The sequence below is a fragment of the Chelonia mydas genome, chromosome 2, assembly GCF_015237465.2.
Source record: "Chelonia mydas isolate rCheMyd1 chromosome 2, rCheMyd1.pri.v2, whole genome shotgun sequence".
NCBI classification, from domain to species: Eukaryota; Metazoa; Chordata; order Testudines; family Cheloniidae; genus Chelonia; species Chelonia mydas.
Genome location: NC_057850.1, coordinates 94,575,658 through 94,588,535, shown reverse-complemented (window position 1 = coordinate 94,588,535; position 12,878 = coordinate 94,575,658). Strand labels below are relative to the sequence as shown.

Sequence of the window (12,878 nt, the reverse complement as noted above, 5' to 3'; positions counted from 1 at the left end):
GCAAAAAAGAAAAGAAAAGAAAAGAAAAGTTTTGCAACACTAGAAAACAGCTTTTATGTTGTCAGTAAGGTACTTCCAGCATCAAGCACAATTGTCCAGTGCCCTGTACCCTGTGGAGTCATTTACACCTGTTCAAAGGGAGTGTAAAATGCTGCGGCTGGGATCTGGTAATATTTCATAGTCACTTTGCAGAAAGTGCATGGCAGTGTAAAATTTGGCATGTCTGTTTTTTCTTGGCATTGACTTTGGGGAAAACACGATCCATGCGTCCCATGGCTGGGTGAGTTTCTGACTGCAGCAGAAGCAGTGTGGTCAATTGAGCAGGGTGCCTCAACCCTTGTTCCAGGAGGTCTCCCAATGCCACAGCGTGGAGGGGAATTTGGCAAGGCACCAAGTGTATGTGTCTGTGACTACATGTATCTACTTGCCATTCTTTTCATCGTGGTGATGGAAGAGTATATGAGACACCAGAGCAACTGCATCCCTGATACTGCAGTGGCTGCTATGAAGAAGCTTTGCTGCCATTTCATGCCTTTTGGAGGGTACTGGGAAGGATTCATTTTTTTTCCCATCCATTGCAACCCACAGAATTTTCCAGCATACAACACCGTTAGTGTTACTGTTCAGCAGTAGGCTTCTTAGCAGAGAAATTAGTTTATTGCTTATTATACTGAGATAAAATAAGGCTTTTTGTTTACATAATTCCCCAAACGTTGAGTAAGTTTTGCTACTAGCTATTAGCAATACCCTTATTTGACAGACCTCTTGCAGGAAAAATTAATCTTGCCTTTTCTTTATTGACAGAATTTGGTATTCTATGAATGTTAAAGTAACCGACTTTGCTTTTAGTTCTCATAATGGAGTATATAATCTATATACCTCATCAGGGTTGCTATGGTTAAAGCTTCGCAATCATTTCCTTTATAAACTCCATTAATCTTTTACAGTATTGGATTATAACAATTTTAATCTGGAGGAATTTAAACATAGCATTAGAGCATTAAGTATTAAAAATGCTACAATGTTCAGGATGTAGCGTACAAAAAAATCAAAGCTATTACAGACAGTCCCTTCTTTCATTCAACTTACTGAGACTGGAAGGAAGGAGTATGGATGGAATTAGCCTCACATCTTTAATTTCCTGGTTTATATAATAATGTACATATTATTAAACTTCATTTTGTGTTTTGTTTCCTTCACTTTCAGTTTCATAAAAATTAAATGCAAAATCCCTATCTAATACAATATTAATTGCACACAGTTCAAGATAAAAAGAATCAGAAAAAAGGAAAAGTTAACTAGTAAAGGCTATGGGCACAAGACCAAAGCAGGAACTTGAAGGCAGAATTTAAAATACATTTTTGGCCTCTTAATCCTAGATTTAAAACATATTTTTGTTTGCTTTCTTGCACTATACATTCACAACTTGTCTGCTAAGAACAAAGGGGACATCTGGAGAAATGGTAGGATTACAATATTGGAGATGTGATGCAATGCAATCTAACTAAAGGGAAAACTATTTTTGTTAAAGATTTCATGCCTCTTCAGTTACAGGCTGATGGAGCTTCTCATATATATGAGACCTCCAGTAAATGCTCCAGTAAACTCAGGTAACAGTGGACTTACTGGGTATTAATATACATCAACAAACTTTCAGGCCTCTTTTATAAACCATAAAGCAGTAAAACAGTTCACAAGCCTATTTTGCCCCCTTTGGAGGTCACCATCAAGTTTACATCCCAGAGACACAAGTATAAAAGACATTGGGTGGATATTTCTCAGTCTGCTCTAAGAATTTAATGTTATTCACCATATGGTCAGAAGCACCATAAGTGATGTTTTTAAAACAGTCATCTAATGGCAGAGCCAAAACAATTTACAGTAAACAGTAAAGCTGCTGGAGAGCAGGTGGGAATCCTGAAAAATAAGTCCCATGAATAAATAAGTAAATAAAGCAAACTGTAGCCATTTTCTGTATTCTCATTGAAATGCCCCCAAAACAGTAGACATACAGGGTTCAATTCCTCCTGCATCAAAGTTCCATTTTGCTTTGGGGGGTGGCTATCAAGCAGCCAGTTACGACTCCTTGATTCCATGCCCCCCGGAGGAGTGTGGTGGCCATTGGGGGCCATTGGTGTAGTCACAGACCATAACCACTTACTATAGGGTCCTGAACTGGAACACAGAGTAGAGGGTGAGCCTTGGTTGCACTAGCAAATACTGCAGAGTGGTACTGCTTGGGGTAGTGAACTAGAAGACTGCCAGGGTCACGGAGGCAGGTGTGAGGACTACCTGACGCTGTTTGAGCAGAAAGACTTTGAAGGACACTTCCCCCACCCCCAAAGGGGAATCAAAGTGTGATCTGGTCAGAGGTCAGAGTCATGATGCAGCCATGCTGTGACTCTGTGAGCAGGAGGAGAGCTGCAGATTGTAGAAAGAAGAAAGGGGGTGCTGAACTGGGCAGAGCTAATCTCCAGGATTGCCCAAAGAGGCTGCCATCCAGTGGTGAGCACAGAGTCCTATGACACCATCTCTAATATTCAATCACTTTTGTAAAAAAGCTGCTTTATTATGTACCTAATTAGGATTACCACCCATCTGGGTTTTATCTGGACAGTCTGGTTTTTGGCTTCTGTGTCCAGGTGCCATTTAGGTAATGGTCCCCAAATTGTGGGGGCGGAGGGGCATGGTGGGACTGTTGGGGGGGCCCAGAGGGTCCAGGCCAGCCCCCATGGGGGGCAGGGAGGTAGTGCCACCCCTTGCCCCAGCTCTGCTCCCGCCCCAGCCATGGCACCGGCTCCCGGCATGCGACTGGCCTCATCCACAGCCTCAGCATGGCTCCACACCTGGATGGGAGCCCGGCTGCCGACCCCCACCACAGCCTGGCTGTGGCTCTGCTCTGGCCAGGACTGAGGCTGTGGGCAGGGTGGGGCCAGGCGTGGAGCCGCACCAGGCTGTGGGCCTGGATGTCGACCCACACTGTGGCCTGGTTGCGGCTCCGCCCCTGACAGCGGATTGGTCCACAGACCCTGTCCCCTTACCCCTGTGTGTGTGCCCCTGCCCAGCAGTACCCAGCTCTGGGGGTGGGGCAGGAGATGGCAGGGACACGGATAAGGGGGCAGCGTGGCTCTCAAAAGTTTGGGAACCGTTACATTTAGGGTTGCCAGGTGCCTGGTTTTCATCCAGAAAGTCCAATCAAAAAGGGGAACCTGGCAGTGTCTGATCAGATGTACTGACCGGACACCAAAAACCTGGTTAAAGCGGGGTGAGAGGGAGGCGCCAGGTCATTAACCCGCATTAGCCCCTGCTCAACTGGGGCCACTTCCTATCTGCAGGGAGGCTCCTTGTCTGGTTGCAGTAGCTCCCGTCCCAGTTCCAGAGCAGAGGGAGTCCAGCTGGGTAGGGGGAGGGAGGTAGAGATGATCCAGCAAGCAATGGGGGCTGGGAAGAGGCGGAGCAGAGGGTAGGGTCTGAGAGGTCTTATTACCACAATTAGAAAGGTGGCAATGCTATAACCAATAGAACTAAGATATTCTGTAGAGTAGTAAGTGTTTTGGGCAACTGGAACATCACTAAACACAGTTCCATTTGCTCTTTGCCGTTTTTGGCTTGGACCTTCTGCTTGTCTCCAACTTCATTTTAACCTTGATTTTGAACTCTCTTCTTCTCACCTTTCCTATGTCAGTAAATCTTCCTGTCTCCAGTTCTACAATATTTTTTATTTAGATTCCTGCCTATAAATCCTTAGCCATCACTTCTCACTGTAAGTGTTGCAATTCCGTTCTCTCTGGCTTCCCCGGATCTCTGCTCTCCAAATTCCAATATGTGTAGTGTGCTGCTGCCTGCTTTGTCACACATACAAAGAAGCAGGTAGGACTATGCAACCATCATCCCCAAATTCCAGGATGTAGCTGAAAATTACCTTCTGTTTCTTTTTTCATGCACTCTTTGAATTTGCTCCATCCAGCCTGATGGATTATTTCTTTATTTTGTGTATTATCATCTTTAAAAAAAAATCAAAGTTGTTGGGACCGTTTTTTTTTTAAATCACACAGTTATGGCATAACTAGCTGGAGCTGTACTCTGCAATCATCATAACCCTTCACTTCACCAATGGAAGTTTTTAAAATACGGGAGGTAAGATCTTACCCGTGCCTTTTGCTGCATCTCCATCATTAGTCTTTCATGTTGCTCAGCTATCGCCAGTGTTGCAGAATGGACTTTCTGATAGATCATCTCTCCTTCCCTTGTCTGAAAGGTGAACAGTCCTTCTCCTGTGTCACACATCCTGCGATAAGATTTAGGGAGTGGGAGGAATGGAAAAAAAGTAAGTACTTGTCTTATAACAGTTAAAAATTAATGCGCTGACCTCTATAATTCATGTGCTCACTCTGCTGTTGGAAATGACTTCTCAATTTTCATAGGTAAATTTGTGGCATTTTGAACCTCTGCATGGTTACTTCTACCAGCAAAGAAATGTATTCTGAGAGACATGTGTGTGCAGAACTTTGTGAATGTAGCCTTTCGATTCAATTTTAGTCATCCAGCCAAAATAATCTGAACCGAATGAGAGGAGTCTTTATAATAAAATAAGAAACCTTCAGTAATGCAGTCAACTATTTATGGCTTTGTTTCAGATGCCTGTACTGGTGACTAGGCAATTAAATTTAATTCCCTTAACCACTTCATTACTGCCAAATGTACAAGGTACATCGTGCCTCCACTGTGCTGATATTTTAACAGAACATTGGCACTTCAAAAATGCCATTGTGGTCTATCACTGGAAAGAGGTTGTATTGAGAGCGAGCATTAAAGGGATTAAGAGATAATATTCATACTGTTGGAGTACATTTGCATTAGGCAGCTTCTACAACTCATCTGATGATTACAGAAGCCAGTCAGTATGAATACATTCCGTACTACGAACTTTATTTGTATTATACAATTAGATTAAAATAATGCAAATTACAATATAAATTAAAATAATCTTTTCTTCCTTTGTGAAAAGTAAGTGCTGTGCTGTCTTACTCTCAGGACTTTCCCACGACAATACACGGAGGAAGAAGAGAGGTAGATAAGATGAATAACTGAACTGGGAAAGATTTTTAAATGTAAATAAACGTTCAAGGGCAGGCGGTTAAAGTGAATATTGGTTCAAGAGGAAGAACTATGTGAAGGAGACATTTAGGGCCCCAGTTTCCAAAATGACTTTGCATCCAAAATTGCATGTGGCCCCATAAAATCTACATTTATGCATGTAAATGGAATTTGCTCAGATAATTTGAATAGTCAGCCCACTAAGTGGTTTGGGCATGCAAAAATCAGCACACAAATAATTGTGTGTGCAATTTTAGAGGCTGAGTTGAAATCGGTTTGTTAATTTGGTTCAGTATTAACAATCAAGAGTTTTGGTATCATTTGACATAGGAAAATATTTGATTTCCTGGGCCATTAGTAAACACAATTTTTCAACTGCTCAATAATTTCTGTTAAATTTACAAGACAAAGATTTTGAAAAGTGACTAGTGATTTTGGTGTGTCTCCGTTTTTTGATGACCCACTTGAGATACCTTTAAGGGGCCTACTTTTTCATAAAGGGGCCTAATTTTTCACCCACCTTCTGAATCTCAGCTGCCTTTTCAAGTGCTTCACATCTAGCAATGAAAAATCACTAGTCACTTTTTAAAATCTTGGCCTTTTAAAAGTTCCTACAGTTTTATTTATTTATGTTTCTTATAAAAATCTTAAAAGTTGCTTTTACATTAATACAAAAAAATTCTAATTCTACATAATGAGCTTATTTACCCTGCTTTAATAAACATCCATGAATAAAACCCCTCCCAGACTAGACATATAGATCAAAGCTGGTCAAAATTTTTCAAAATTCAAAAGGTCAAGGAATTTTGTGTCAAAATTTGACAAAAAAGGTTAAAATTATATGAAAGTTACACTGTTTTTTATGACTAACTTTAATGTAACTTTCATATAATTTTTATCCTTTTTTGTCAAAAAAACATCAGGTGAGCATCAGGCATAGTTCAGCAGTTTTTCCTGGAAGGTGTACAAGAACAGTCAAGATCAATCTCCAAAAATTGTTTCAAGGGATGGGGGGTGGGCGGGGGGGGGGGGGAGGAGAAGTGTGGAGAAAATATTTTTGGTGCAAATGTTTGCTAACAGTCAATAGAGATGTGCAGTTGAATATGAAAAAGAAAATAAAGAGTCACACTCTTTAGAAAATCCAATCTCACTATAATATACTGTATCACCACACTTCCAAAACAAAAACCAACTAACCAAACAAGATTCAATCTGTTTCAATAAGGAGCAGTAGAGGGTTATTAGCAAGCTTGGCATTAATTCAATTTGAAGGTAAAAATAAAAATATTTGTATTAAATTCCACCTGAGACAAAAGTCTTTCTGTAAACATTGAAAATATTTTATGTATTTAGCCACAGGTCTCCAAGAAGCTTCTGGTACAAATGAAATGTCTCAAGAGATTTGAGACATTAAAGCAACAACATTTTGGTTCCCTTAGGGCATCATATAGCTGGCATTCAGCTCCTGTGTAAAGAGATCTTAATAAAATTCAAACAGCGTGAAATGGAAAGTCTGGAAAAAATTATGAGTTTCACAAACTGAAACAAACCACTATCTCTTTGCTGGTTTCAGAGGAGGAAAAAAATCAACAGGGATCACAACAAGAAAACAACAAACAGGGTTTGATTAAGATTCAAGAGTTAAGCTGCTTATTTTAACAAAGCAAAGCATAATCACCAGCCAGAGCCGATACAATCAAAATCTACTATCAAACTAAAAAATAGGAAACAATGAAGCTGGCCCATGCGGTGGTATGGCAGCTCTTCATGCTGGTGAAGCCTAACATGGAGGTTGTGTCTTCCGGTTGGAACCAGAAAGCATAGTGTGCTATATTATGCCAACATGAGGGAAGCTATTTATGGCAGCCTTCCAATAAATGTACTGTGTTTTCCTAGCTAAAGATTCACTATACACGCAACTGCTCAAAAGGTGTGAGAGGGGAATAATGGGCACCACCCTCTAAGGTGCTGAGTGGGCTTAACTCCATTTGAAGTCAATGGGAGTTGAAGGCAATCAGCACTAGAGCTGGTCCAAAATTTTTTGGCAAAACTTTTTTTCTGTTGAAAATTACCATTGTGTTCAAACCAAAACAAATGAGGCAATGTAGGGATTTGAACCGGAGTCTCCCACATGCCAGATGATCACCCTAACCATTGGGACATTGGCTACAGGTGCACTAATTTTTTCACAAAAATTTTGAAAGGTCTTGGTTTTGTTCCACATCAGAACAAAACCAAATTTCAAATATTTTTGCAAAATGGAATTGTTTTCCAGCCAGCACTACTCAACACCATGCAGGGCTGACCCTTATGAAAGGAAAATGGTCTCTGGAAAGACTCAGTGGGACAAAGCTCTCTTGCTTCCATGTAGGCTTATCACAGACAATTACTCTCTCAAGGAGGTGAGTCCATTCCAAGGATAGTATAGAGCAGAGTCTTTTTGCTCAGCTGTCTGGAATATTATGATACAGAAAGGTAACCCTAATTATTTATATTGTTTCCCACAGATGACAAGTGGTTAGACTAGAAATAAGAGTCCAAGAACAATGAAATGTATATTGGCACACTGTGGGCTAGATTCATCCCACTGGCACAGAGAGATGCAAATTTAACCAGAGAAACCAGCTATAGCCTGAGGTGTGGGATTGATTCTTAGAGGTGGAGGTGGGGAGAAGGAGGGAGGACAGGTGTTTTTACCATTGTTGGTCTACCCCAGGAACTATGCTGGGAAAGGGCAGCTTTACTTTCTTCCAGGAGCTCCATAGTAACCTTGCCAGCAGAGACTGCCAAGCATACATAGAATCAGTACATCTCTAACTGCTCTGCTTATTGTCTGGCTATGCCAAAAGCAGGACAGGAGACATCTGACATGGGTTTAATCAGGCTGCAACTTTATTATTAGATGTCTGGGACTAACCGGCAGATACAAGTGTACGGTTCAGGTAACCCCCTGTTTATTCCATAATTACCCAGGGTGATTTTACAGTTCCCCCTCTTTTCCCCTCCAGCAAATCCATTGCTGGGACCTTACCATCCACCCCCACCCCATAGGAGGGTTAAGATGGGCTATAAGAATTGGGGGTTGGCTCCCTGCCATGCCAATCATAGGAGTCCCCAACCACCCCCCTTTTGTTCCTTTAATGAACACCTCTTTTTAAGTCCTTTTCCAAGCCATTTATCCGGTCATTGTATATCTTTCCTATGGAGTACCTACACGGGACATCTGCCCTACATTTAAATAATGAATTGCGACATATGGTCTACTGCCCGTCATGCCATGCATGAACAGAACCCACCCGAACCTGCTGTGGGGAAGGTGAAGAAAACCCCAACTGCATCCAAGCCAATATGGTGGTAAGGGCAAAATTCCTTCCCAGCCCCCCCCCAAACAAGGGACGGCTAGCATAATGCCCACAGTAGGTGTTAACCAAACCTGGTATTTTACCATCTAAAAGGGGAGGGAGGGTAGGTGCTGCTTCAGTCCTGGTCTGTGTAAGACGGGAGGCTTCATGCGCAGATCCGCCACTTTTAAATCCTGCATTCCCAGGGGATAAGTCAGTGACCACGCTAGGGTGACCAGAGGTCCCGATTTTATAGGGACACTCCCGATATTTGGGGCTTTTTCTTATATAGGTGCCTATTACCCCTCACCCCTGTCCCAATTTTTCACACTTGCTATCTGTTCACCCTAGACCACGCAGACCCTTTTTACAGCAGTTTTCACCCCCCTACTCCTCTCCTCTCCTCTCCCCCTCCCCACCAGCCATAAAGCACTGTTCCCTTCTTTTGGCCAGCCAGCCAAACATCCCCCCGCTTAAAGGTGCAGGGCAGTCACACACACACACACACACACACACACACACACACACACACACACACACACACACACACACCAGCCAGCCAGCCAGCCAGCCAGCCAGCACTGAGCATGATACAATGCTCTGCATAGCCCTTTTTATCCCCCAGTATTCTGTCCTCCACTTCCCTGTTGCACTTGTCCACTACAGCTGTGTCACTTTTCAGACTGCCAGGCCTTTACAACGAAACTTCCTCCTCCACACCACAAGCTGCGCATCTTGGTTTACACTGGCAGAAGACAGCACAAATGGAGGTGATTTGAGAGCTACGTTACAATTTGCTAAAAAGCAAAGATTCTTTTTCACATTCAGGTCTGATGAATGCTGTTTAGCTGCGATCAAGGGAAAATTTGGAGGTCTGCAGATAAATCTCATTTTGACAACTAGTTTCTCTCTAAACCTAAAGTGAATGCTTACACCCTTTCCAGGGTTAAGACAGAGCAGGAACTCCAAACCAGACAATCACATTCTTATGTCCTAAAACCCCAGTGGTATTCTGTACAGTTTTTAAAATTTATTATTATACAAGTTGATGAAATTCTTAAGAGTATATCTTTGTGCACTGCAGCTCTAGGCAATTAACAGTTGTGTTCAACTAACAGTTGAATTCTTATTTTGTCATTTAGCTACACTCGCATTTTGTTCCTTTGTAGAGTTGTGTCAGGAGACAAATACTCACTATCATGAAACACATTATGGTGGGTATGAGCATAGCTTTTATGTGCATGCACAGAACAAATATGCAAACAGAAAGAGGGGAAGAGAATAAAAATGTTCATACTATGTCAGACTAATGGTCCATCTAACCTAGTACCCTGTCTTCTGACAGTGGCCAGTGCAAGATGCTTCAGAGGGAATCAACAAAACAGGACAATTATTGAGTCGTCCCATCCCAGTATCTGGCAGTAAGGATTACAGGTTAAAGCCAGAAGTGGACAAAAATTTTCAAATGAAAAAAAATTTAATTGGAAAAATAGCCTTTCAAAATAGACTTTAATGCCAGAAGAGACCATCATGATCATCTAGTCTGACCTCCTGCACATTGCAGGTCACAGAACCTCATCCACTCACTCCTGTAATAGACCCCTCTCCTCTGGCTGAGTTACTGAAGTCCTCAAATCATGATTTAAAGACTCCATAGTTAACACTATGAACCTGCAAGTGACCCATGCCCCATGCTGCATAGGAAGACACTTTTTACCCAAAATTTCTGACACTATCAACATTTTTCATTTCCTGTAAAATGTTTATAATTTTTTGTTTAAATTTGGTACAGGAGAACCTCAGAGTTACAAACACCAGAGTTACGAACTGACCACTCAACCACACACCTCATCTGGAACCAGAAGTACACAGGGAGCAGCACAGACCAAAAAAAAGAAAAAAGAAAAAAAAAAAAGCAAATACAGTATAGTGCTGTGTTAAATGTAAACTACTAAAAAAAATGGGAAAGCAGCATTTTTCACCTGCATATTAAAGTTTCAAAACTGTATTAAGTCAATGTTCAGTTGTAAACTTTTGAAAGAACAACCATAACATTTTGTTCAGAGTTATGAACATTTCAGAGGTAAGAACAACCTCAATTCCCAAGGTGTTCATAACTCTGAGGTTCTACTGTAAATAAAAAAAGTTGATCACCATTTTGATTTAAAAACGTCAAATATTTTGGATAAAAGGTCAATTTCAAAATCCAGTGATACTAAAATACTTTCAAAAATATTGTCATTTTCATGATTTTTGAAGCATTGATTGGCTTTAGTTATGCACAGAATTAAGATTGGACCTCTTTTCCTGCCTCTGCCACAGATTTGCTCTCCGACCTTGAATAAGTCACTCTGGCCTAAACTATCACAACTGTTTTCTGATTTTGGGTGCCTCAATTTATTTATTGGAAAGGAGCGTTATAAAGGGGAAGTTATTTGTATTATTACAGAATGGTACAGATGGATGAATAGTCAAACATCGACCGGAAGACTTATGGTATGATCTGATGCAACATACAATATAAAGCTATGTATAAAATATGAAGCTATGTATGAGGACATCAGATTTGTTTATACTTTATTCTCTAGTGAACAATCAATATCAGTTTGCAGATTTTTAATTTATCATATTACAGTATGAATAAGACAGGAGCTACAGGAAATACCTGAGTTATTAGCATGTAGTTCTGTTCATTGACTCTGTTAGATTAACTGTTGGCAAACTGTGGCACAGTGAACACCATTTTAAAGCTAATTTTCCAGAACAGTAGCAAATGTTTCTATTAGCCCAGTAAATGAACAACAAAATATTCATCTGCTTTCATATTTGATATGTGCAGCCATACATCATACTAAACTGGGGATTTAGTATGCAGTACCGTAGTTGCAGATGCCCACTATTATCTACAGAATACTTAACTTCAGGGTGCAAGTGGGCTGGTACGGGTCGGTATTGCATACCGGTAAAATGCCGGTACCGGCCTGTACGCAGCCCACGTTAAAGCACTGCCACAGCAGTGCTCTAATGACGCTGGCCCTTTTGCCTCCCCTGGGCCACTGAAGGGGAGGGCAAAAGGGGAAGCTGCCTCAGGGCCAGCGATTTAAAAGGGCCCAGGGCTTCTGGCCGCCCCTGCTACCGCAGCAGGGGCCGGAGCCCTGAACTCTTTAATCGCTGCTGGAGCCACAGGCAGTGGGGGCCAGGCAGTGTGGATAGGCTGGCTCAGGGAGACTGACCCCACCAGCCCTGCCCCTTCAGCTTGAGGCTCCCCCCTTCTGGGGGCCGGTACCCCCCCGTACCAGTAAGAATTTAATATTACCTTCACCCCTGATTAACTTACCACTTTGGGCCTGATTCAAAACCTGTTGAAGTCAGTGGGAAGATTCCCACTGGTGTCAGACCAGATCCTTAAGAAAGAAGGAGAAATTAACATTCCACAAAATAGCAACCTTGGAAGTCATTTCATTTTGAAATGTTGTCACAGCATTAGCTCACCCATTAGCCTTAATGTAGGGTCACTACTAGAAGCTCCAGTTGCATGGATAAGAAAGACATCTAAGATGACAGCACAGAATAAATTGGAAGTAGATCAATTATGAAAATTACTCTGACTTACTCAGATGTTCCAAATACTTGCTTTAGTCTGAATTTGTTTGCATCATTTCTAAAATTAACTTTTTTTAAATTGATGCAAACATCAAACCCTCAAACCAGACATTATAGGACTACTGTTGAGAAAGCTAATGATAACGTAAATAATGCATGGACTTGATGCTACCATTTACAAATGGCACTTCTCTCCCTAAGAGAGCTTGATTCTTTCAAGTCATGGTTGCGACTTCCCCTCATGTTTTTAAACATATCTATAAATAAGATACTAATAAGAGAGGCACAAAACAAAAGCAAGCAAAACAGATTGTAGGTATTATTTTTCATTCGGTTATCTAAACATTTATTTAATTAAAAGATTTACCCTTTTATTAGGTTAAGGAGCACAGTACATTTTCAGAGAGTAGTGAAGAATGCTGAAATACTGCCACTGATTTTAATAGGAGTTGTCCACCTAAAACTTTTTAGAATGTTTGCAGATTTAGGGGCAAGGGAGCTGATTTTCAGAAGTGCTGAAGGCCCAAAAAATTAAATGAAAATAATTGGAGCTGTGGATGGTCAGTGACTCTGAATATCAGCATGCGAGTCTTAAGTAACACTACATTAAGCAATGGAAATCAATGACAAGAATGGACTGCATTTATAGAGAGAGACTGTTGTAATTTAATTTTCTGTTTTAGTGGGATCAGTGGGAGGGTGTCTGTCTGTATCTGTGTTAGTTAAACTTCTGAATCCTGCAGTTGCTTCACACAGGTAGTTGTAGAATAGGAAATGTGATGGGTAAGGAAGTGATCCAGGATCTATTTAATGGTAAATCTCCCATTGATTTCCGTG

At 41.3% G+C, this 12,878-nt stretch overlaps 1 protein-coding gene across 3 annotated transcripts in view; it reads right to left on the bottom strand.

Annotated features, from left to right (window-relative positions):
- The window catches only part of DOK6 (docking protein 6), a 437,516-nt gene that overhangs the window by 113,744 nt on the left and 310,894 nt on the right, over positions 1-12,878 (bottom strand). For all 3 annotated transcript variants that reach the window (XR_006288609.1, XM_037892901.2, XM_037892902.2), the window contains exon 6: positions 4,150-4,288. Coding sequence is in view for 2 of the 3 variants with exons in the window: in XM_037892901.2 (XP_037748829.1) it covers positions 4,150-4,288 (139 nt within the window). In the remaining variant the exon portion in view is untranslated. The remainder of the gene's footprint in view (positions 1-4,149; positions 4,289-12,878) is intronic.